This window comes from Boeremia exigua (assembly GCF_020726555.1).
Source record: "Boeremia exigua strain MPI-SDFR-AT-0100 chromosome Unknown C7974scaffold_7, whole genome shotgun sequence".
Lineage (NCBI taxonomy): Eukaryota > Fungi > Ascomycota > Dothideomycetes > Pleosporales > Didymellaceae > Boeremia > Boeremia exigua.
Window position 1 is genome coordinate 522,491 of NW_025763524.1, and position 22,246 is coordinate 544,736.

General features: G+C 53.8%; 9 protein-coding genes and 1 non-coding gene across 10 annotated transcripts; 4 read left to right on the forward strand and 6 right to left on the reverse strand.

The window, feature by feature from the left end:
- Positions 1-3,844: 3,844 nt before the first annotated feature.
- Positions 3,845-6,141, reverse strand: C7974DRAFT_455266 (alpha-L-rhamnosidase; the record flags this gene model as incomplete). Its single annotated transcript, XM_046145955.1, has 1 exon — positions 3,845-6,141. Exon 1 carries the CDS (start codon positions 5,879-5,881, stop codon positions 3,845-3,847), a length of 2,037 nt encoding a protein of 678 aa, XP_045996076.1. The 5' UTR covers positions 5,882-6,141.
- Positions 6,142-8,262, reverse strand: C7974DRAFT_198232 (6-phosphofructo-2-kinase/fructose-2,6-biphosphatase 3). The gene is made up of 4 exons (XM_046136731.1): positions 8,163-8,262; positions 6,909-8,085; positions 6,685-6,861; positions 6,142-6,636 (listed from the first exon to the last, which is right to left on the reverse strand). Exons 1-4 carry the CDS (start codon positions 8,174-8,176, stop codon positions 6,403-6,405), a joined length of 1,602 nt encoding a protein of 533 aa, XP_045996077.1. The 5' UTR covers positions 8,177-8,262; the 3' UTR covers positions 6,142-6,402.
- Positions 8,263-8,721: 459 nt separating this feature from the next.
- On the forward strand, positions 8,722-9,919 carry C7974DRAFT_413826 (eukaryotic porin-domain-containing protein; the record flags this gene model as incomplete). Its single annotated transcript, XM_046143759.1, has 3 exons — positions 8,722-9,066; positions 9,116-9,760; positions 9,809-9,919. 3 exons carry the CDS (start codon positions 8,722-8,724, stop codon positions 9,917-9,919), a joined length of 1,101 nt encoding a protein of 366 aa, XP_045996078.1.
- Positions 9,920-10,543: 624 nt separating this feature from the next.
- Positions 10,544-11,119, reverse strand: C7974DRAFT_424994 (mitochondrial outer membrane translocase complex, subunit Tom22; the record flags this gene model as incomplete). The annotated part of the gene is made up of 3 exons (XM_046144455.1): positions 10,544-10,585; positions 10,646-10,935; positions 11,032-11,119. The coding sequence occupies 3 exons, from the start codon at positions 11,117-11,119 to the stop codon at positions 10,544-10,546; spliced, it is 420 nt and encodes a 139-aa protein (XP_045996079.1).
- A 757-nt stretch (positions 11,120-11,876) lies between these two features.
- On the forward strand, positions 11,877-13,347 carry C7974DRAFT_337117 (glutathione S-transferase). Its single transcript, XM_046139205.1, has 2 exons — positions 11,877-12,686; positions 12,747-13,347. Exons 1-2 carry the CDS (start codon positions 12,286-12,288, stop codon positions 13,033-13,035), a joined length of 690 nt encoding a protein of 229 aa, XP_045996080.1. The 5' UTR covers positions 11,877-12,285; the 3' UTR covers positions 13,036-13,347.
- Positions 13,348-13,975: 628 nt separating this feature from the next.
- Positions 13,976-15,683, forward strand: C7974DRAFT_312686 (glycoside hydrolase superfamily; the record flags this gene model as incomplete). Its single annotated transcript, XM_046138375.1, has 2 exons — positions 13,976-14,432; positions 14,482-15,683. 2 exons carry the CDS (start codon positions 13,976-13,978, stop codon positions 15,681-15,683), a joined length of 1,659 nt encoding a protein of 552 aa, XP_045996081.1.
- Positions 15,684-15,751: 68 nt separating this feature from the next.
- C7974DRAFT_313586 (major facilitator superfamily domain-containing protein) lies at positions 15,752-17,077 on the reverse strand (the record flags this gene model as incomplete). The annotated part of the gene is made up of 1 exon (XM_046138418.1): positions 15,752-17,077. One exon carries the CDS (start codon positions 17,075-17,077, stop codon positions 15,752-15,754), a length of 1,326 nt encoding a protein of 441 aa, XP_045996082.1.
- An 869-nt stretch (positions 17,078-17,946) lies between these two features.
- On the forward strand, positions 17,947-19,769 carry C7974DRAFT_395833 (Alpha/Beta hydrolase protein). The gene has a single exon (XM_046142017.1). It carries the CDS (start codon positions 18,117-18,119, stop codon positions 19,329-19,331), a length of 1,215 nt encoding a protein of 404 aa, XP_045996083.1. The 5' UTR covers positions 17,947-18,116; the 3' UTR covers positions 19,332-19,769.
- On the reverse strand, positions 19,562-19,656 carry C7974DRAFT_t87. The gene has a single exon. It is a non-coding gene; the product is annotated as a tRNA-Asn (tRNA).
- A 295-nt stretch (positions 19,770-20,064) lies between the features above and the next one.
- Positions 20,065-21,911, reverse strand: C7974DRAFT_376839 (uncharacterized protein; the record flags this gene model as incomplete). Its single annotated transcript, XM_046140305.1, has 3 exons — positions 20,065-20,593; positions 20,645-21,701; positions 21,755-21,911. 3 exons carry the CDS (start codon positions 21,909-21,911, stop codon positions 20,065-20,067), a joined length of 1,743 nt encoding a protein of 580 aa, XP_045996084.1.
- Positions 21,912-22,246: the final 335 nt, after the last annotated feature.

Genomic DNA, 22,246 nt, shown 5'->3' on the forward strand with positions numbered 1-22,246 from the left:
GTCTGGCAGACTCTGTCCTGGTTCCTGGTGCGACTACCCTTTGTACGTTTTTTCACCCTCCAACATGGCGGGCTGTCTTGTTGGGCTTATTCACAACGGGCTGCTGTCGTGGCTCAATGAATTTCCTTACACTGCGTTGCTCTCATTACGATGGGCCAGATGCCTTTCATGATCTCTCTTCTATCTAAGTTGATGTCGATCCTATATTTCGATCTATTCTGATCTTCCTTTGACGTTTGAAAAAGCATGTGGCATCTCTGCATGGCGCCCCGTTGCATACCCATACCTGTTGTCTGAGCGAGTTGTAACGGCCGTACTTCCTTACCAACATGATTCACTTGATTCACTTGATTTCCACGACTTTCCCTGCATTTCACGAGAGACGACCCAAAAGTGTGCGCATGACCTAGACGGTCGATTTCTGGTAACGAGATTGCTTAGAGAGTGCATGCTGCGCTTACGCAAGAAACATTTTGATAACGGTTTTGAGTGGGAGATAATAAGCACGTTGAGAGTACGTTACTCATCAGATTAATGAACGGATGAATCATTCTCCACGCTGCGCTCTCTGTGAAATGCACTTTGTGATGAAGATTGGGCGAAGCACATCGTGTCGAAAAGCAACTGTGCCTCTCACGTTGCAGTATAAACGGCGGAGATATCAAGCCAAGTACACCACACGACAGTAAGGTAGGGAAAATACTAAAAAACTTTGTAGAATACTTTTTACCTACATTACATGTAACATTTAACTAAATTCTAACTTTAGGTATTATAAAAGCTACAAGTCAAGTATTCTGTAGAGTTGGTAAGCTTAGGGTCTTATCCGCCGTTTTTTCTGAAACTTGAGAGCGTGTGTACTTGCGACTGTCTCCTCAGGGTCCAGTCACGTGCGGGACCAGAAATCGCGGGTCGCGTCTACGCGTAGAGTGGGTCCGACCGTCACTCCATGCGCATCCTCGACACTCTCACTTTGCTATTTTCCTTTCTAGTTGCGGCTTTTGTGTGCTGTATGCTTTACGCTTTGACGAGATTGGGTGCGTCGCTACGATTGTTTTCTGCGACAGGGCCGCAGCTTCCACTCCCGCGTGCGCACCTTTCTCGAACACGCCTCTCGCCATTGCCCCGGTGGCCACCGCAGACTCACCCCGCTGCGCGCACTCCCTACGGCTACTTGACTGCCCGTACCTACACGACATCGAGAATGTTCAAGCAGGCCGTACAGAAACACGATGCCGCCGTTGCCACCGCTGTGCCTGCCGCCCCGAACCCCGCGTACAAGCAGCCATCGCTCGCCAACACCCTAAATCACGCATTGCCTGCACAGAGACCAGGGACGCGCCCGACCCCTTTCGGCGCCGAGACCATCGCCAAGAGGAACGCCGCGGGTGCGCAGCGGCGTCCAAGTCAAGTGTCGCACGGGACGAAACGAACGTCGAGTGGGCTTGCAAAGTCATGGAGTTCGCATGAGGAGACTTTCGAATACCCTACGCTCAACATCTCCGAGCTGGAAAAGGAGAATGAGTTTTCTGCCTACCATACCCCGTCCCGGACTAAGAGTGGCGGCCTAGCCACTGCACTGTTTGATGAAGATGACTTCGATAGCGACATAGACCTTGACGTTGAAGACCCTGCGACAAAAGGCACCGTCACATACCCCAAGCTCCCTCCTGTTTCGACCACGGCTACCAGCGAATCTGGATACTCGTCACGTCCGCAATCGATGCAGCCAAAGATCGAGCTGGATAGCAGCCAGCCCATCCCATGGTCATCCTCTCCAGTCGAGCATTTCAAGACACCAACCAAGCCACAACCACTCAAGAGCAAACGACGTGCTCTGCCCTGGTCGCAGCAGCAAAGCCAGCCTAAGCAGCAGCTCACGCCAGAACCAGAGGAGGATCTCGCAACCAACAAGAAACAAAGATTAGGAACGGTCACAACCAACAACACCTTCACACCCCTGCCGAAAGACTCGTCGAAGTCGCAATACCCGTGGAACACCACCGCGAGCGCGATGAAGCTGCAGCAGAAGGCTCTCAAAGAGCAGCACAAGGCGAAAGTCACAGAAAGCTTAGATGACACGGAGAATCTGAAACGGAAAAAGAAGAATGTCATTGCCAAGATGTTCTTGAGTGATGAGCAGAAGAATGTATTGGATCTGGTCATTCAGCACAAGAAGAGTGTCTTCTTCACCGGTTCTGCTGGTAAGTTGTTCTGTAATGATTAAGCAAACGCATGACTAATAATTTCCAGGTACCGGTAAATCGGTCTTACTCCGTGAAATCATCTCGGGGTTGCGGAAAAAGTTCATTCGTGAGCCCGATCGAGTCGCCGTCACAGCCTCCACAGGTCTGGCAGCTTGCAATATTGGTGGTGTCACCATACACAGCTTCTCAGGCATTGGGCTTGGCAAGGAGCCCGCAGAAGATCTCGTCAAAAAGATCAGACGAAATGCTAAGGCTAAGCAGCGGTGGTTGCGCACCAAAGTCCTGATCGTGGATGAGGTGTCGATGGTTGACGGAGACCTTTTCGACAAACTGGAGCAAATCGCTCGCACCATTCGGAACAACGGGAGACCCTTCGGCGGGATTCAATTGGTCATCACAGGAGATTTCTTTCAATTACCACCGGTGCCAGAGTTCGGAAAATCTTCCAAGTTCGCGTTCGATGCTGGGACTTGGAACACATCCATCGAGCACACAATTGGTCTCCACCATGTCTTCCGTCAAAAGGACCCTGTGTTTGCCAATATGCTGAACGAGATGCGTGAAGGTCGCATGTCGGCCGAGTCAATTGCAAACTTCAGGAAACTCGAACGACCACTACCTACCTCGGAAGGCAGTATCGAAGCAACGGAGTTATTCCCTACCCGCATGGAAGTCGATCGTGCAAACAACCTCCGCATGCAGCAGCTGCACGGCGACATGTTCAGCTTCGAAGCGCGGGACGGCGGCACAGTAACGATCAAAGAGCAGCGTGACAGGCTCCTGCAGAACTGCATGGTCCCGGAGGTTGTGCAGCTGAAGAAGGGCGCCCAAGTCATGCTGGTCAAGAACATGGACGATACCCTTGTCAATGGCTCTCTCGGCAAAGTCATTGGCTTCATGACCGAACAGCAGTTCACCTTCTGGAAGGAGAATGAGGAGGACATGCTCGAAGGCAATATCTCGGAAGCCCAGATGAAGGCTGAGATGGCAAAGACCGTCTTGGGGCTCAACACTGCACAGGTCTTTCCCCTCATCCGCTTCGCCATTGCCGATGGTACAACACGAGACTTGCTCTGCAAACGCGAGGACTGGAAGGTCGAGCTGCCTAACGGAGAAGTCCAAGCAAGCCGTTCTCAGATACCGCTCATTCTTGCTTGGGCGCTTTCCATCCACAAGGCACAAGGTCAGACACTGGAGCGTGTACGCGTCGACCTCGGCCGTGTGTTTGAGAAGGGTCAGGCGTATGTTGCGCTTTCAAGAGCAACAAGCATGCTGGGTCTGCAGATCTTGAGGTTCGATCCTCGGAAGATCATGGCACACGAGAAAGTCAGGTCCTTCTACTTGAGCCTGAGTCGCGCGGAGCAGGTCGAGGCCAAGGCGAAGAGTTCGACCGTGCTAGGCAAGATGCAGGCTGCAAGCGAGAAGCAGAAGAAGAAGAGAGATCCTAACGATGAGGACTGATGACAGCCAGGGCGCGGTATAGATCAGGACAAGCATTGTTGGCGTTCAGGCACGGGTAGATGGACTTGAGGCAAACAGCCCGAGCACGCAGCGTTGCGTCCTAACCTAATTTCATAAGAGTAATGACATGATACCGTTGTGCTTCAGTGTCTGTTCACGCTGGACTTTACGGACCATCAATCCTCTTCACCCCATGCACACCCACTCGCCGTGACCGTCTTCTCTCCACCCCCTTCCACCACCTCCCCTCCATACACCTCGCCATCCACCTTCAAAACATCGCACTCCCACGCCAACTCAACCACTCCCTTCAACCCCTCCGGCGTCTCAACCCTCGCCTCAAACCCAAACCCCCCATACCCCTCCTCTATCCGCCACCTAACCCCAAACCGACCCATCGGACTCTCAAACCCCACATCCACACTCCTCACGACCCCATCACTCAACGGCCTAAACCGCCACGCCCTCCACCCCACAATCTCCAACCCGCCAACGCCCCCCGTCAGCCCCACCGTCGGCCCAGTCGACCACCCATGCGCCAGCGACGTATACGCCGCATCGCTCTTGTACCCCGCGTTCCCGCGGTAGTACAGCGACCCGTTCGCGGCCAGCCCCTCGGCCAGCGTGCTGCCCGTCATCAGCGGCGAGTCGAGCAGATACGCCCACAGCGAGCGGGTGAGGGCGAGGGCGCGCGCGGGCCGCCCCGCGGCCAAGTGCGCGAGGACTTCGATCGAGGATATGAAGGGGGAGATTGTGTCCGGGAGTTCCGGGGTGAGGGGGCCGATGGGGCCGTGGAAGGCGGTGAGGGCTGAGGAGAGGGCGGTGGATTGGGAGGCGCTGGTGGTGAGGTTGTAGAGCAGGGCTAGGGCGTTGCCGTCTTGTGGGGAGAGGGCGGTGGTCGTGTTGTCGCGGTAGAGGTTGGTGGGGGCGTCCCAGAGGAGCGTGTTGTAGGCGGATTTCAGGCGGGCGGCGGCGGTGGACCATGTGGATGCTTGGGCGTGGAGGGGGGAGGTGGAGTTTGTGGTGTTGGAAGTGTCTGGGGCGAGGGAGGAGGCGAGGCTGGCGAACGAGGCTAGGGCGTGGTAGTCGAGGGCGTTCAGTGCGCTGTTGTAGCCCCCGCCGCCCTGGCGCGCCCAGTCGTTTGCCCGGGTCTGCTGGTGCAAGCCGACGGAGTTGTTGAGGCCGCGGAGGATGAAGTCCAGTCCTCGCGTCATGTTCGCCCAGTGTGTTTCCACCCACTCCGCGTCTGACGTCCAGGTGGCAAAGTTATACATAGCGATCAGACTCCACGCGTGGTATGTGTCGCTCTCGGCTCCGTTTCTGAAACTTCCAGTCGCCGGACCAGCAAAGGGGAAGCGCCCGGTTGTGGAGTTCTGGTAGTAGAACAGCGTCTCCAACGCATGGTAGACCGACTCCAATCCATCAGCGCCAAGCGCAAGGAAGGCTGTCGTGCCTTGGATTCCCAGATCACCGGGCCAGATGGCTCGGTCCCTCTTCGCGCCGTCAACGAGAATCGGACCGCTTACTCCGATGGTGTTGTTGTAAGCCCAGCCCGGTCGGACTTGCGGGAGCCAGCGTCCGGTGTCTTTGGGGGCAATGTTGGTCTGCACCGTGTAGGCGCCAGCATACCAGGTCCTGACAAGCAGATCGTCGTCGGGCGTGTAGAAGTGCCCGCCATAGTTGCGCAAATCCGGCGTGTTTGGCGCGAAGCCAATTGCGCATGTGACATTGGAGACTCGGACGTGCGCAAGAGCGTTGATTGTCAGGAATCGAAACCCCCCGCGGAATCTCTCTTTCGGCGTTGTATAGAGTACTGTACTTCTAGGAAGTGTGACATTGAGAGCTTGATCCCAATCCTGAGTGATAGCTGCGCCGGTATCGTCGGAGATGGCGCGCACGAATGCTGGAGATTCTGCAAATGCTAGTGATAGGTGCGGTGTAGAAGCGTTTGTGGAGTCGACGGTGCTGGCTCCAAAACTGATCCAACCTCCAACCTCGACGCCGAAATCAAGGCTAATACGGCTACCAGGTGCCAGGTAATGTGTTCCGTTGTAAGTTGAGACATTTCCAAACTGAGAGTGTACCGCAACTGGGCTGACTGTTCGTGACGCTGGACTGTAGTTGTAAGCATGCCATGGCTCCGTTGCGGTAGCGGACGCGAGAAGGAAGATTGGACACAATGTGCAGAGAAGGGAAACTCGAGGACGGATCATTTTGAATGAGGTGTAACACGTGAAGTCGCTATAGTATACCTTTGGCCATTACATATCCTTATGCTGAGACTGGGGTCCCCGCCTATTGTTACCGAAGTGTCCGTATGCTAATGCGGGGTCGTAGGAACAGGCATAGGGCAAATGAAATCTAATCATAATTGTCTAGCGCCTGTACAAATGATGTCAGATCTGCAATGTTCAGCATCGTATCTCGCGTAGAGATCCTCCGGAGAATGCTTGGTACGGAGAATCTCTGGAACCCATCAGAACCACGAGTCATGTCAAAAAGCTGGAACGTCGTGAAGAAGACCGTATGTTTCTAAGGTTATCGACGGATCTTGATCGTATGTACAGTCTACACGTTCAAGTCGTATACACAAACGCCTGGTACTGAAGCCGACATTCAAGATCGTAACTCATCGCAATATCATAACCCGTCTAGGCTTGACTCGAAATCGGTCTGCTGGCTGGCCCTTTCATTGTCGAACGTCGAATTGTATCGGAAACGGTAGCAAACCTACTTACTCAAGTGGGTTAACGTGGGTTGTTTTCACATTGAGCGGTTGAGCAGCGGAATGCTGAGGCGTCGCGGTCCCAGAATTGACGTTGGGTGTCCCAATCCCGGAAAAAGGGCTTACCGCTCCACTAGGAGGTACAGGAATCTTGATGTCCTCGGGGCTACCGGGTACCATGCTTTGTGGGAGGTTAGGGATCTTGATGCGTTTCGCAACGTTGTTGTAGCTCGAGGGAATGATCTTCCGTAACGTTAGCACGAAATCTTGTCAGGCCAACTGCACACTCACCTCGATGATTTCGTCACGTGGGAACTCGAGTTTCGGGATGTCGGCCGCATTGCAAGCCATAAGATATCCGTAGAGCACACGAAGGACCGACTCATGGGCAATGATGAGCAGATCGTTCTCTTCGCGCTCGAGCTCAAGGATGATGGGCTCCATGCGCACAGCAAGATCGTGGTAGGACTGCATGTCATTAGCGCCTTGTCATTGGGGCGTTGAACGATACTCACCTCTGCACGTGGGTATCTGTGGTGGTAAGGGTCTGCCTCATGTTTGGTAACCTCGTCTGGGAGTTCTTCCCGGATCCTCCGCTCTGACATCTTCTCGCATACTCCAGGGTTCATTTGGCTCATCTGTGATCGTTGTCTGACGCGGTAGCCCATCGACGCTAGGTGCTCAGAGGTCTGTACAGTGCGTCGGCGAGTGGACGTCCAGATCGTCAGCGGCTTCAAGGAAGCGTCCGGCGCCCCCTGGTCTATCAGCTTCTGCCGTTCCTCCTCGCGGTATCTCAACAGCACATCGCTCATCTGCTTGGCATATTCGTGGCCTTCTGGCGATAACTCAGCGTCGGCCTTGTACGAGTCCTCCTCTCGTGTGGTTCCGGCACGCGCAAAATACGTCTGTCGAGATTTGATGTGCAGGTTCAGCAGGTAAAAGACAATTCGTTGGGACAGGTAGCCGAAGGCACAATTGTTCACATGGACTCGTTCTCCCGCGTTGATCATCTTGATCCAATGCAGATCTTGCTCCTCCATGGTCTCAAAATGCGGTATTCTTGAGTTGATTCTCGCCAGATAATCTCGAACTGCGTCCTCGTCGTTCCAGCCCTTGTAGTCGGGCGAGGAGATCTTGACTCGGCGAACGTTCTCCTGAATGATACGCTCGTCTGTACATTGGGACTCGATGAAGACAGTTTGGATTCCCTTCTTTGCAAATTCTTTGGCGAGTGATCGTCGGCCCTGACTGATGGCATTCACTGCATCGTAGATGGCTACCTGGCCCTTTTCGTTTTCAAGAAAATGGTAAATATCGTCACGGCACTTCTTCAGAATCTTATTCCGTAGCAGCACTGACTGCGGCTCTGCATTGAGAAAGAAGTAGTCCTCAGGCACGTCCTGATCAGGGCCAAGAGTAGCGCGACGGTAGTCGCCCAAGTGAAACACGTGCGTCTTGACACCCAGCCACCGCAGGTAGCGAGCTACGGCGACCGAGGTGTGTGTCTTTCCTCGAGCTGGCAGGCCAACGGTAGCGATGACAATGCGTCCAGAGTGGAAGAGACGGCCAGACTCTGTGCTGTACAGTTGAGCGGGCGCCATCTCTTCCTTCCCGGGCAAGTCATGGATAGCATCCACGAACGTACTCGACCGCCGCCTGAAGCGGGGCGAGTTGGCATAGATTTCTGCTGTGCTGCACGCTGTGAGCGACCTGTCCGGGCACCTGCAGAGGCGTGCGGCCGCAAGGCCAATGAGGGGTCGGCTACTTACAGTAAAGTGTCCATGATGGCAAATTAAGAGTGACGCGCTGGGCGGCAGAAGGCGAAAGAAAGGACGAACAGGTAGAAATAGCTCACGGGCGGGCAAGAATCAGGTCAATTGGGGCCGCTGCGGTGTTTAAGGTGTGCAGCACGCGTGGACCAGGGTGCCGGAGCTGTCTGCGCGCGCCGAGCAGGGTCAGTGACGACGTGCGACAGCGAGCAACAAGCAACGGAGACGGAGCCACAACGCGGCAGGCAGCGTCGCAGGAGGGTCTGAGGCGGGCAAGGGCAGCGCTGGGGGTGCAGTGTGCAGTTGATCCACGCAGCAGCGCAGGCGCAGAGTGCACCCCAGAGATGGCCAACTGATAGCGATCCGCCGGCCCAAGCGTCGACTAGCATGGTTATGTCATCACAGCTCCTGCGCGAGAAAAGTTGTGTCTGGACGGGCATCACGTACCGTCGTCGACTCGCCATCGCGCATCTCCCCCTCGCGCCCATCTCGTCATCTCATCGCGTGCAGCGCCGCCGGACTCGTTCACCCGCACTCCGCACACACACCGCCCGCCGCCATGGCCGCACCACCGCAGCTCGTCGTCGCCAGCCCGACCAAGGAAGAAGCTATCGCCGGCGTCATCTCTCACAACGGCATCCTGCCCGGCCGGTTAGGCGAGCTGTACCATGCCTTCCAGGAGCGGAGAGAGGCATTGGGGCTGTCCAACCCGGGCACCGTCGAGGGCATTTCGCGCGAGGTGCAGCGCGATGTGTTCCTGAACAACGCCAGCTTCTCGGGCCTGCGCGCCGAGCTCACCAAGGCCTTCAGCGCCGCCCCGCTGTTCCAGGTCGCCCACTCGCTGTCCATGGGCTCGCAGATCCAGCCGCCCTACTCGTACATGGTCCTCTACGGATCGCCGAGGGTGAGTCGCCGTCGTACTCGAGTCTTGCTGCCCGGCTAACATGGCGTAGACATTCATGCAGGGCAACCTCGACAACGAGATGCAGTTCTCCGGACGCTTCAACTGGCGCTGGACCTCGGCCTTTGTGTCCAAGACGGCCGTGCAGCTCACATCGCAGGGCAACATGGTCTCGCTCGAGAACGACTACACCGGCAGCGACTTCTCTGCCTCGCTCAAGGCCGTCAACCCCTCGGTCCTCGACGGTGGCATCACCGGCATGATCATGGCCAGCTACCTCCAGGCCGTCACACCAAAGCTGTCGCTCGGCATTGATGCCTTCTGGAGCCGCCCGGCTGCCGCCTACCCCCCCGAGCTCAATGTCTCGTACGCTGCACGCTACAAGGCCGCCGACTGGATGGCTTGCGGACAGATCATTCCCGACCGCGGCGTGCTGGAGGCCTCCTACTGGCGCAGGCTGAGCGAGAAGGTCGAGACTGGCATCAACTGCAACCTCGCCTTCGCTGGCATCGGTCCTGGTGGCCCAATGGCCGGTCCCCAGAAGGAGGGGCAGGTTACCATCGGCGCCAAGTACGACTTCCGCACGACTTCGTTCAGGGCGCAGGTCGACAACAAGGGCATTGTCGGCTGCTTGTTGGAGAAGATGATCGCACCGCCCATCCGCATCACCTTCTCTGGAGAGATTGACCACAAGACAGTACGTACCACGATCTTTCAACCCCAGTGCACAGCTAACACAGCACAGAGCGCCGCCAAGCTTGGTCTTGCCGTTGCGATAGAAGCACCCGACGAGGCTGTTATGGAGCAACAAGAAATGCCTGGCGCAGCCCAGCAGGCCGGTGCCATCCCCTTTTAAACGACTCTCCTCCGCACACAGTAACAAACGCATTGTACCGACTATAATCCCATAAATTTCCACTTGGCTGTATTACCACCTTTTTTGGAGCGAGCAAGCGGCGCACGTTTTCTCCCATCCCACGATATCCGGTGAGGTCTGTGGGGATTGGATCTAAGGCTTCATCAGCACGTTTGGACGTTTCGAAAAAGCGCATTAATGGCATGTAATGGGTCACGGAGAACGGCTAGACCAGCGAGATGACATGTCCAAGGGCGTTGAGCGCAGAATGTGGTGCAGTCTGCGCGTGTATATATAGAGCATGCGGCATGAACGATCTGTATAACGCCTGTACTGATTTCCAATGCAATGCACAGCAGTCGTTTTCACCGTCAATCCACGAGCCTTGTCCTATGACGCAATACATTATGAGTCGAGAAATATTGTACAGATCGTGATAATGCAAATGCGCGTTCCGTGCGGCCGCGCTGAATCCTATGTGCACAGCGTATCGTATCCCCTCGTCTCTCCGTCGCCGTGTCCCTTCCATAATAAAACAGGTGTGAAGATTCTCACGCCGACCGAACCTCATCATCGATGTGTAAGCGCGACTGCGCCTGCCATCAGGCCAGTTGTAGTCGCACTCTACAACGCGGGCTTCGCATCGTTGGCACCAGGAGCCATAAACTACCTGTTGTCAGCATGCACTCGCGCTATCAAGATCATCGCCCCGCCACATCAACGTACCTCGTTCTGCGCGCGCTGGTTCATCATCTCGGCGCGCTCCTGCTCGACAATCATCTGCTCCTCGCTGTACGCCAGGGCCCAGGGCACGCCGAGCAGCAGCGCGCTCGTGCTGATGACCCACAGCGTCTTGCCGCCAAACAGCAGCCCGCTCTTTGTCCAGCTCGTCACCGTGTCGTATTTGGACTGCAGCGAGCGCCGGGTTGACGCCGGGACGATGTCCTTGAGCGCCGTGATGCGCTCGTACAGTGTCTCGTCGGCGACGAAGGAGTTTTCGGACTCGAGATCGGACTCTGGGGCGGTGTAAGTATGCGGGTTGCCGGGATGGGGGTTTCACCCTCTACAATGCGTGGACGCAGAGGTTGAGAAAGTGGCGGTCCTGCGCGTACCGGAGTCTGTGTCCCATTCGTCTTCGTCATGGGGGCCCTCCTGTTCGCGGACGAACTCCTCGTCCATGACTTCTTCGAGCTTGACCATCTTGGCGGTGGTGTGGTATTAAACGGGTGAAGAGCGAAAGGGCGATTGAGAGATGGGCGGGTTGGGGTGGTTGCGATGCGCGGTGTGATGTTGCGAGGTGCGCGTGCCGATGATGATGAGCTTTCAGATTTCTTGAGCTTGGGCCACGCAGCAAAGGAACGCCGCGGTGATGCAACGCAACACCTCGCGAGCTGGAGTTTGTTTCCTAACATCTGCCAGAATGATAAAGTGCACTGTATCTTTTGACGATCTATAGTAGACTGCAACCGTGCAACTCAGGTCCTGGGGTACAGTCAACTGCAGCACACGCTCACCACCACCAGAGAATGCCCTCCGAAAATACATCGTTGATGACATCTTCAGGTACTACGGAGCCCGAGTATTTATGATTCGAAATTTCTGGATCTATAGAAATTGATCTTCCATAGGAGTTGCATCTCATATGAAACGAAAGGACTAATGGGGCCAGACAGACTGGCAGACCGGTCAAGTGTTGCAACAGAAGCACGAACCCCAACCACAGTACTTCCCTTCGAACCTACATATTTCATTGCTCGCGAGGATCAATTTGCAAATAGCATGGCATACCTCACTCAAGAAGAGGTGTGAAACAAGACCTATCAGGCAGCTGGCTTACAAACAGAAGCTCCGCATGCAGACTATACAACCCTGGTACGTGGATGGGAACTACGACGAGACATGTGTGCGGATCATATCAATTCACAAACTAGCTTTTGGAACCGAAACTTGATTGGATAAGCTTCGCAGCGTTGCTCGCTGTATGGTGGACAGCATGAATTCCGATCTCGCTGCTCTGCAGAAGTGAGTATTTGGTGAGTATGTGTGTAATAGGGCTGTCAGTAACACGCATGTGAACGCACGAGGCGATTATAAGACACAGCACCCTGCCTCGCATGCGGAGACACACGTTTCAGTGGGCAATTGTGTCCAATGTATTGCTAATGTGTGTATGAGACCGCTTCGATCGCCGGTGGGGAAGGACACCGAATACGTCATTGGTCCCCTACTTATTAGTAACCCCCAATGACGACTGAACACTTATAAACACTCAAGAGCTGAGAGTTGCTCAAGCTTTTCAAACTTCAGACCCAGTCCCGAAAAGCTAATAGTCGAACATACCGAGCCACAATCACACACACATCACCATGTCCAGCATCAAGCCCCTCATCCTCCACGCACACGCCTCGGGGCCGAACCCAATCAAGCTAGCAATCGCCCTTGAGCTCCTCTCTCTGCAGTATGAGGTCAAGATGTGGGACTTCGGTGAAGACCCCAACAAAGGCGTAAAAGGCGCCGCGTTCCTGAAGATCAACGAGAATGGCCGCGTCCCCGCACTCGACGACCCCAACACAGGCGTCGTCAGCTGGGAGAGCGGAGCATGCATGAACTACCTGCGGAGGCAGTACGATGCAGACGGCAAGAAACTGGGTCCGCGTGCAAAGGACGGAGGGGCGCCGGGATTGCAGGACGTGGTCGACTTTGAGAAGTGGGAGTACTTCTTGCTGACCACGCTGGGACCGATGACGGGGCAGACGAACTGGTACCGGTATGTTTTCACTCTAATCATAAACCTTCTTCGTTCAGAACGCAGCTAATCGGGATATAGTCACTACAACTCCACTCGCAACGAGGATGCGCTGGATCGCTACGTCGAGCAAACTGATCGGTGCTACTCTGTCCTGGACGGCCAGCTGAAGAAGACGAACGGCGAGAGTGTCTTGCCCGGCGGCTTGACGGCTGTCGACGCGCACTACGAGCCGTGGGTGAGGCAGCATGCGTTCGCGCAGGTGTCAATCGAGAAGTATTCGCATGTGAAGAAGTGGCTGGAGAAGATGAAGGGGCTGGATGAGGTGAAGAAGGCGTATGCGAAGATCGAGCAGGCACCGAAGCCATGAAAGTCGTGAAGGTGCTGTAGTGTGCACAGGATCTAGCTACCTGACAAAAAAGTCACATTGTTTACAGCAAAGACGGTTCCTTCCTTCTCTGCAGTGTGCGGACTGATTAGACTTCCTGAGCCAAGGCAAGCGGGGGCAGTTACCCGTACCTTAGCATTCTTGTCCACACAAGGCAACGCTTCCGTCAAATCAAAACGGACTCCGCATTGAGCTCGGTGAAGCTCCGATGTTTGCGGGGCCCCGGAGTTATGTGAATATACGCACTAGCTGCTTTGAGCAGGTACTTGTTGATCCTTCTATATTGTCGCATCAACTACGCTTCTTACATCAAGTTCGCCGTCAGTATAGCTCGTATCCAGCATGAACTGTGTTCTATCACTGTCATTTGACTGTCAGTGACGCAGAATTATACGAGTAGTAAGTCCCCATGTCTCTTAGTAGGCTGTAGCGTACCGCTCTTACCAGGGCGATCAGCTTCATGGCTCGTTCCTGCCCTCGAATTCTCTGCATCGTACCAACCACAGAGAGCTCTTTACGTCTCGTTTTCTACTACATCTCTTTAACCAATCCTGTTCCGATTATCGCAATGCCTGGCTCCGTCAAGCCCGCATGCATGAACACGAGGACGCAGAAGCTATCTCACCAATAGCTTCACATAACAGCACAGTAAACGAGGATGCAAATTAGCTGCGGGGACCCACGTCGCAAGACAGACACCATAATAGTCAAGCGAAGACTAAACCTTTACTAGACCAATCCTTCATCATCTACTATTGCCCAATTGGGATAGTTACGGGCGGATCTCAAGCTGGATAATCCTCCGGGCTGTCAGACTGGAGAACTATCGAGACTGGCTTCACAGATGATACTATAAGAACAGCTCATCGTGCTGTTCAAGCATTCAGCACATATCTGCCCCTTTCTATCTTTCTCTAACACAATGGTCGGCCCCAATCTCGCTCTCCTCTCGCTCTCGAGCGCAGCGCTCGTTACCGCACAATCCTTCCAGTCCACGCCCGTGCTCGGCTGGAACTCATACAATCAGGTTGCATGCAGCCCGACGCAAGACGGCATCACCAAGGCCATCAACGCGCTTGCAGATCGCGGATTCGTTGCCGCAGGCTACAACTACTTCCAGATTGATTGTGGATGGGCTTCTCATGACGGCCAGCGTAATGCGTCCACTGGTGCGCTGAAGATCGATTTACAGGTCTTTCCGAATGGACTAAAGCCCTTGAGTGATTTGGCGAGGAGCAAAGGCATGAAGTGGTCCATGTATTCAGATGCGGGCGTGAGGATGTGTGATACCACGGTGCCCAGTCCTGTACTAGGATCGTTGGGACACGAGGCTGTGGATGCCGATCTCTTCAAGAGCCTGAACACAGAATATGTCAAGTGTAAGCTGTCGAATTTTCGTGATGAGCAAATATCACTGACCCTTGACAGACGACAACTGCTATATCGACGGCCCCAACAGCAACCAAAACGCACCAAAGGACCCAAGAACCGACTTCCCGTCGCGCTTCAATGCTATGTGGAAGGAGCTGCAGCGAGTCGGTATTTCGGGTATGTTGATCTGCCAGTGGGGAACTCCATACTCTTCTTCCGGAGGTCTTCAAGGACCCAAGGATTGGACCAAGGGGATCTCGACATCGTTCCGTCTGTCAGACGATATTGCTCAAGGCTGGGGCAACGTATACCGCATCTACAATCAGGCTGTCCACATTGCTGCGTCTGGCGCTATTGGACCCGGCCACCTCGCCGACGCCGATTTGCTCGAGGTTGGTAATCAAGGCATGACTTTTGATGAGCAGGCTACGCATTTCGCAGCGTGGGCTATGCTGAAGTCCGCTCTTATGATCTCGACTGACGTGGCGGCCCTATCGAGCGATGCTGTTAAGGTTCTGCAGAACAGAGACTTGCTGGCCATCAATCAAGACTCAGCCGTGAAGCCTATCACGCTGAAGCAGCGCTGGACCTCAGACCGCGATCTCTGGAGTGGCGATCTTGCGAATGGCGACGTAGCCGTCCTTGCCGTAGACCTCAGCAACGCACGCCGTACCCTCACAGTCCAGCTTTCCTCCCTGGGCATCGAATCTGCAACAATCAAAGACCTGTGGTCTGGCACAACAACCCAAAATGCCGGCTCTTACTCCAAGCAAGTAAATGCCCGCGGCTCTCTCGCCCTACGCTTGTCCAACATCAAGCGCGCCTCCAACACCCCACAATACAACTACGTATCTGCTTCAACCGGCTCCCTCGCCTCCGGTGCAAACATCCAGTCCTGCTCGGGTTGCACTTCCACAAACAAGGTCGGGAACGTCGGTGGCGCATCGAACGGTGCGCTCACTCTGTCCAACATCCGCACTAGCCAGGCCACTCAGGTTGTGCGCTTCGACTACATCAATTGCGAGGTCGGTTATCTAGGTGGCAGCAACAACGAGCGCTTGGCATCGATTAGTGTCAATGGTGGTGCAGCGAAGACAGTCAGTTTCCCGCTCACGGGCTATAACTGGGACAAGGATATATTGAAGAGCTATGCCGTTGAGTTGAGTGGATTTAGCACCACTGGAACAAACAGCATTGTGATCAAGGGTGTCGGAAGTGCATATGCGCCTGATTTCGATAGGGTGGGTATTGTTGCATAGACTTTAAGTCGCTGAATGAAATGCCGAGCGTCTTCTGGTCTCGCAGTCAACTCATACGTCTTCAGCTTTTATACATCTCTTCTCTTGACCTTCGGGACTAATACCCAAGACATTCCAGTAGCAACAATCAAGCCAACCAAGATAGGCTGCATGACTCTCACACCAGCACGGCTCGCTACGATTCCGGTGATGGCAGGAAAGAATGAGCCGCCTGCCTGAGCCAGGACAAATACAAGCCCCAGAGCCGTCGGCTGCTCGTCCTTTGTGAAAAGCTTCGACCCTACAGACATGCCAGTCGCAAACAGAGGCCCGAAGAAGAAGCCCAAGAGGCAAAGAGTAACTGCACTGCTGATGAGATTTGGTACAAGCCAGAACACCAGCTCCAGAGCTAGCATGATTACGCAATAAGCGAGCGTCATGCGTCGTTCACCGAAACGATATGTTGGCTCGGCAAGGACAATCCGTCCTAGGAAAATACCACCTGCAAGAGCTGCAGGTACGTAGCCTACCTCTGGTAGCTTGCCGTTGCGTGCTTCGATGAGGTATTCGACTACCCAGCCACTCGCCGTGATCCCAGCACCCAGCATGAAGAAGTAGAACATTGAGAGAAGGTAGACTGGTGGTGACTTCAATGCGGCCACCAGATCATGATTGGCCTGTTTCCTCCTGCTTGGAGCAGCTGCCTGTTGGCCATCACCGGAGGTCGGGCTGGCATGCATACTGAGGCTGTCACGGAACAAGACTGCCACAGCGAGCATGTTTATGCCCCCAATACCGATGAGGTAGATATAAAACAGCGCCCAACGAGTAGGTGTAGCCGTTGCAATACCTGTGGCGACAAATGGCGATACCAGCGTCCCCAGAGCATACATTGCGTGTATGAATCCAAGAGGCCGGTGGGAATTTTGCAGTGATGCAACAAAGGAATTGGCGTGAGATTCATTGTAGGCCATGCCAGCTGCTTGGATGAAGAATGTAATGACGAATAGGGGGAAGGGTGGCGTCCAGGCTCGTAGCGCATGAGCAGCGACTTGAATAGCGGCACCCAGCGTGAGGATCATTCCAAGTCCTAAGTAGCGGGACATGTGGCTGTTGGTAGCTGCTGCAAACAGCCAACCAAGGAAGGCGGCTCCATAGATCAAGGCAATGTATTCAGTGCCAACGTTGTAGGTTCGCAGGATGTATGGTGTCAGAGCACCTAGACTGCCGTCATTGTTGCCAGCAAAGAAGAATCCCATACTGGCTGCGAGGACTTTGAATATGGTCTTGTTTCCTGTGCCCGTGAGTTGGTTCGCATCTTCTGCTGCCAATCGAGGAGGGCCTGCGCTTTCAGTGCTACGGATGGGTTGAAGCTCAATCTGCCCCAGGGATGCGGGGGGCTCAGTGGTGAGCATCACTGTCGTTTTCGAAGCCATGGCTCGTGAGGTTCTGGGAAATGTGCAGTCACATTGAACTTCGCGAGCAGCAATTGCTCAAATACCTAAGTAGCTTTGTGGACAGGATAATCGCAACAAGAGCGATGCCAGAGTCCTTCGCAGTTCTTCGCTCTTTCAGGCCACTCCCTTCAAGATCGGCAAGACGGTCCGCGCGCCGCCTTGTACCGGATCTACCGCCGAACATTAACCTTGTTGTACTGAGCTACCCAAGTGTAGGTAGTATTCGGCAGTGAATACGGTGCAAATCCAGTGGATGGTGCAAGCCGTTATGCGGATCGAACTTTGCAGACAGACTTCGGGTTATGGAAGGAGTGTATATAAATGGCATGGGTTGGACACATCTTATCCATCGGCGATGACGTCATCATCCGCGCATACTTTGCAGTGTTCGCACAGTTCGCTCGATGTTGAACATAACACTGCTCCTAGCATATACACGTAGCTCCAGTTTTTCAACTGCATATATGGTAAGATATGAACCTTCGAGGCTAAGTGTGAACAAACCATACGCTATCTCGTCCGTCGTCGCCCGCAACGCCAGCGTCACCCGGTTGCGGTCTATAAAGTAAGAACGAGGCCTCATTGAGGGCGGTCACCTCATGTACTATTCCTTGGGAAAGCGTGCCTGATCATACCGCAATAGCATACTGCATGTTGCCCAGGTGTCCTCGAGCTTGGGTAATCTACACGATGAATTGACGAAACCATCATCAATTGTGGTTTTGGTTCAACTGCACGAGTGCAAGCCTCAAGGAAGCGCTCAGCCTGTACCTGAAAAGCTGCAGGTTCTCTTTCGCTGTGACTAAGCAAATATTCTCAGCTTATCGAGACCACCGCAGGGCGCCTTGTTATTAGCGTGTTGAGCTTCATTGCACGTGCAAGTATTCCATTGTCTCACTCCACATCAGCATACAACAACCCACGTACTCAACAAGTCTTCCACCTTCATACTTTATCTTCAGCATATACTGTGCATGTTATTACATCAAAATCTCCGATGCCACACTCTACTTCGAAGCAGTCTGACGCAGTTCTGGAGTTTCTTTGCGATCGGCGATTCCACCAGCAATTCACCTACGTCCACGAGAATGAAAGACGCCGCGTAACCTATTCTGACTATGGAGATTCCACCAGTAAATCTGTCATACTCTTTTTCGGTGGCCTGATGGGTGCCCGCTTCAGCTACTCACCTCTGGACCAACTGGCCAGGAAACACAACGTGCGAATCATTCATCCCGATCGACCCGGCGTTGGTGGCAGCGATCCAACTACGATCGAGAATCGGATACCCACATACATTGACATGGTCCCTCGTCTACTCAGCCATCTTGGGATCGAACATGTTGCCCTGGCAAGTCACTCTTTTGGCACGATCTATCTGCTCAACACAATGCTGGCGTATCCTCACCTCTTGCATCCGCGGAAACCATATGTAGCCTTCTTCGCACCATGGGTGCATCCCGAGCATACTGGGATTAGACATCTCCAAGCTGCAGAGATGCTGCCTGGAAGTCTGATCGGAAAATTTTCGTCCCTGGCGCAATTTGTCAACGATAGTATCCTACCTCTGACTGGGATGAGTGCTGGGCTTAGTAGTGCTGTGGTGAACAGTGTCAGAAGCTCGCTGCCGCAGTCGATCGCTCCTGATGTCCAAATACCACTCGCCACCCAAACCGATGGAACACGACAGATCGATAACAACGGTCTGAATGAGATTGATCTGAACAATCAGGCCGTAGTGAACGAGCTGAGAGAGCTGATCCCTACCTTCCTTTTTGCGGAGGGTGTGGCTGGCGCAGGCCAAGACACGCAACTTTGCCTCCGCAAGCCACGTTCCATCCCCTGGTGCACACCACTGCGGCATTGGGATGATCATGACGATGCAGTACGTCAGCTTCGGCAAATCATCAGCACGGAAGAGCTTGAGAACGAAGAGAGGAGGGCGTGGCAGATCGAAACGTTTCACGCGGAGACGGACAGCTTAGTAGGGAAGAATGGACAGACGTGGTTCGACGGCGCTTGGACAGGAGAGGAGATAACGGAATCTCGTCACCCAGATGCCATAAGGTACAGCAGTCGTATCGTGAAGGGCTCAGATCATGACTTCATCTTGGATCCCGCGTTTGGCGCAAGCGAGACATGGTTGAAGCAAGTCAGTGAGTCCTTCACGTCTTGTCAGCTCGACGAAGGCCTGCCAGGGTCTGGGCGATGACTGTTGATCAAGGACAAGATCGAGAGAAGGAGGCTCATCCTCTCAAAGTAAAGATGGGTTGTCAATTCGATATGAAGCGCTATTATCAATATATGGGAAAGTGATATGAAATGGGTATCCAGTGGTAAGGTGGTTGATGGTGTGAGAAGAGAGTTGGAGCATGTTCTCAAAAACACGTGAACCAAGCACGCTCAGTGTCGCGTGAGAAGATCGCAAGGGCAAAAAAGAAACTCCCCCGGAAAGGCTCGAACTTTCAACCTCCTGATGTGCCATCAAGCGGGTACGGATAACAGTCAGACGCGCTAGCCAATTGCGCCACGGAGGATTTGATCGAAGTGATCAGTGGCAACTGTTGTTGTTTGCTTTGATGGAAACTGGCCCGGATACAGCTTAGATATTGCGACACAAATCATCAACGACATGCTTCTGACCGCTTCAACAGGAGCGCTTCTTCGTTGATGTGCACACATATGCCATGCTCGCTTATGTGGCCAATCACCGTTGACCATGGGCAATCAAGACATGCCTTGCAAGTATGCTTGTAAAAAACACTGGCAGCATTGCCTGCACTACTAAATTCACAGATTCGCGGGACAAAAACATGTTAAACAGCATGTTGCTGATGCTAAGCGCCTGCTGTCTGTTATTATGTTGATTGAGATGCGCCGCTCGCTATGCTTCGTAAATAATAGTCGTCACAACGTGAAAGATGTGCCGAAGTCTACCAGTTGCTTCAGGCAGTTTTTCTGGGCCCTTTCTTCCTGGTTGGCCCTGCATGCTTCGCTTTGATTCTGAATTCATCCCCGCCGAGGTCGATTCTTCCACGGAGGATGCTGGTGGTCACTAGATCCTTGTGGTAGCATGCCTCGCCATCCTGGATCATTCTCTCTGCGTCCGGGTCGTCTTCTTCCATCGCAAGCACGATGTTGTTCTTGTTCTTGCTAGGCCGCTTCGCTGTCACCTCCGCACCAACAGTCTGGCACACCCTTTCCATCTCGCGAAAGTTGGTGTACGTCTTCTTGAGAGCAGGCGTAAAGTAGATGCAATAGCCCTTGAACGGGGTCTGCGCTGTACCCCACACCTTCTCGAGACTAAAACCCCACTCTTTCTCCTGCTGGACGACCGCGGGCTTGTAAGAAGACAGATCAAGGAAACTTTCGGCCTTGGCTGAATCGGTCAACCATTTGTCAGTGACGATGGGAATGCCGAGAGCTATGGCTTGAAAGACTTTCATAGTCTTTGCTAGGCCTCCATCACGGACGCTGGCTACTGTCAGCCTTCAATGAACTAGGGAGATGTACTGAGAACCATACCATAAGATGTTGCACCTCTCTCCAACGGTTGTAAGAAATGTACCACCATGCTTTCGCAGAAACTTCAACGCAGTGCTTCCCTCCTTAATGGCAGAGTTACTGGTAGCGACCCGGGGAAGATCACCTTCATATGCTATAGCTGTCGTTGCCGTTCCAGAGCGCTGTGAGCTTCTCGAAGACTTCGTGGGTGTTGCCTCTGAGTTGACCTTCGATCGACCCTTGCCCTTCGTGGAATGGGTTGCGTTGTCGGGATCGACTGTAGCAGAAGTCAAAGGACTGGCATGATCAATGCCATCTCCATGTTTTCCTGCGGTTGGTGCTTTCTTAGCGCGCTTTACGGGTCGATCTCCAGTGGAGTGTTCGTCCTCAAGACCTGGCGACGGATTTGTACCTGTTCTCTTTCTTGTGCGCGGGGCGTTGATTCTGACTTCAGGAGATCCCTGTGGCCGCTGCCCACCTGTCGTGCTCTCCCCATCAACGGAGTCTTGTTGAACACTTTTGGGTGAGTAGCCAGTCCGAGCTGTGGAGAACGTCTCCGTGGCAACGATTGGTATTGTACGCATGGCAGATATGTGCTGATCTTCGTTTGAAGGAACGGACTGGTATCGTTCTACGCTTGCCATACGAATCGTAGTCGGCGTTTCCTGCACAACGTCCGACTTGTCTCTGGGGAGATGTGGGGTTGCAGACGGTTGCAAATATGATGGCTGCGTAATCGTCTGGGTGACGGGAACCTCAGTAACAGTACCATTTGAGGCAACTTCATCTTCGGTTTCATCTTCGAGCGCATCTTCGGCGCTGACCAGCTTCCCAGATTTATCATCTTTTGCGTGTTCAGCGGCTGATGAATTCACCTGCACCTCGGAAGCACGGGATACGCATGTCACACTGTCTGTAGCATCTGGAGATGTGATAGTGTCTCCGTGCCTGAGAAGAAGAATCTCAACTCGAAGATCCGAAGCTGGCTCGAGTTGGTACCTGTCTGTCGCCAACGAATTCGAGGGCAGAACGTATAACGTTTGTATGGCCTGCAGTTTGGCGCCACCAGGTACGAGGACTAGTCGCATCAGCATAAGATATAAACAAGAACTGGCTTTAGAACAAGCGTACCAATGTGTCCGAGCTTGTCCTCCTCATTACAGGCAAGACGATGCTCCGGCGCAAACGTGATTTTGCCATGCTTTCGAACCAGATAAGTCGAGGCATGTGGTGAAAGAGGGGCGGTGAATCCCAGGCAAACTCCTGAAGTACGCTGCTCTAGATCCATCGTCGTGGGGTGAGTTGTTGATCTCAACGCGCTGTGGCGGACGCTCATACTAGAAGGCGGCGATTCGCGTCTCCAGGTCGCGTCGGCGCGTGGTCACGTTACCAAGCTAGCGTTACACTAGCCATATCAAGGCATGCGCACTTTCCTCTCTTCCATCACCTATCGCGTTCCAATTTGTCCGGCTGTCTGTCTCAATCATGTGATGAACCTCGCCGTCTGCTCGCGTCAGCCTTACAAGGATCCAGGCGAGAAGTCTCGAATGCTTGGCCTCTGCGCAACAGAAAACAATAGTAAGCTCCACCACGCTAGTGTGTACTCGCGGTTTGAGCCAAAAA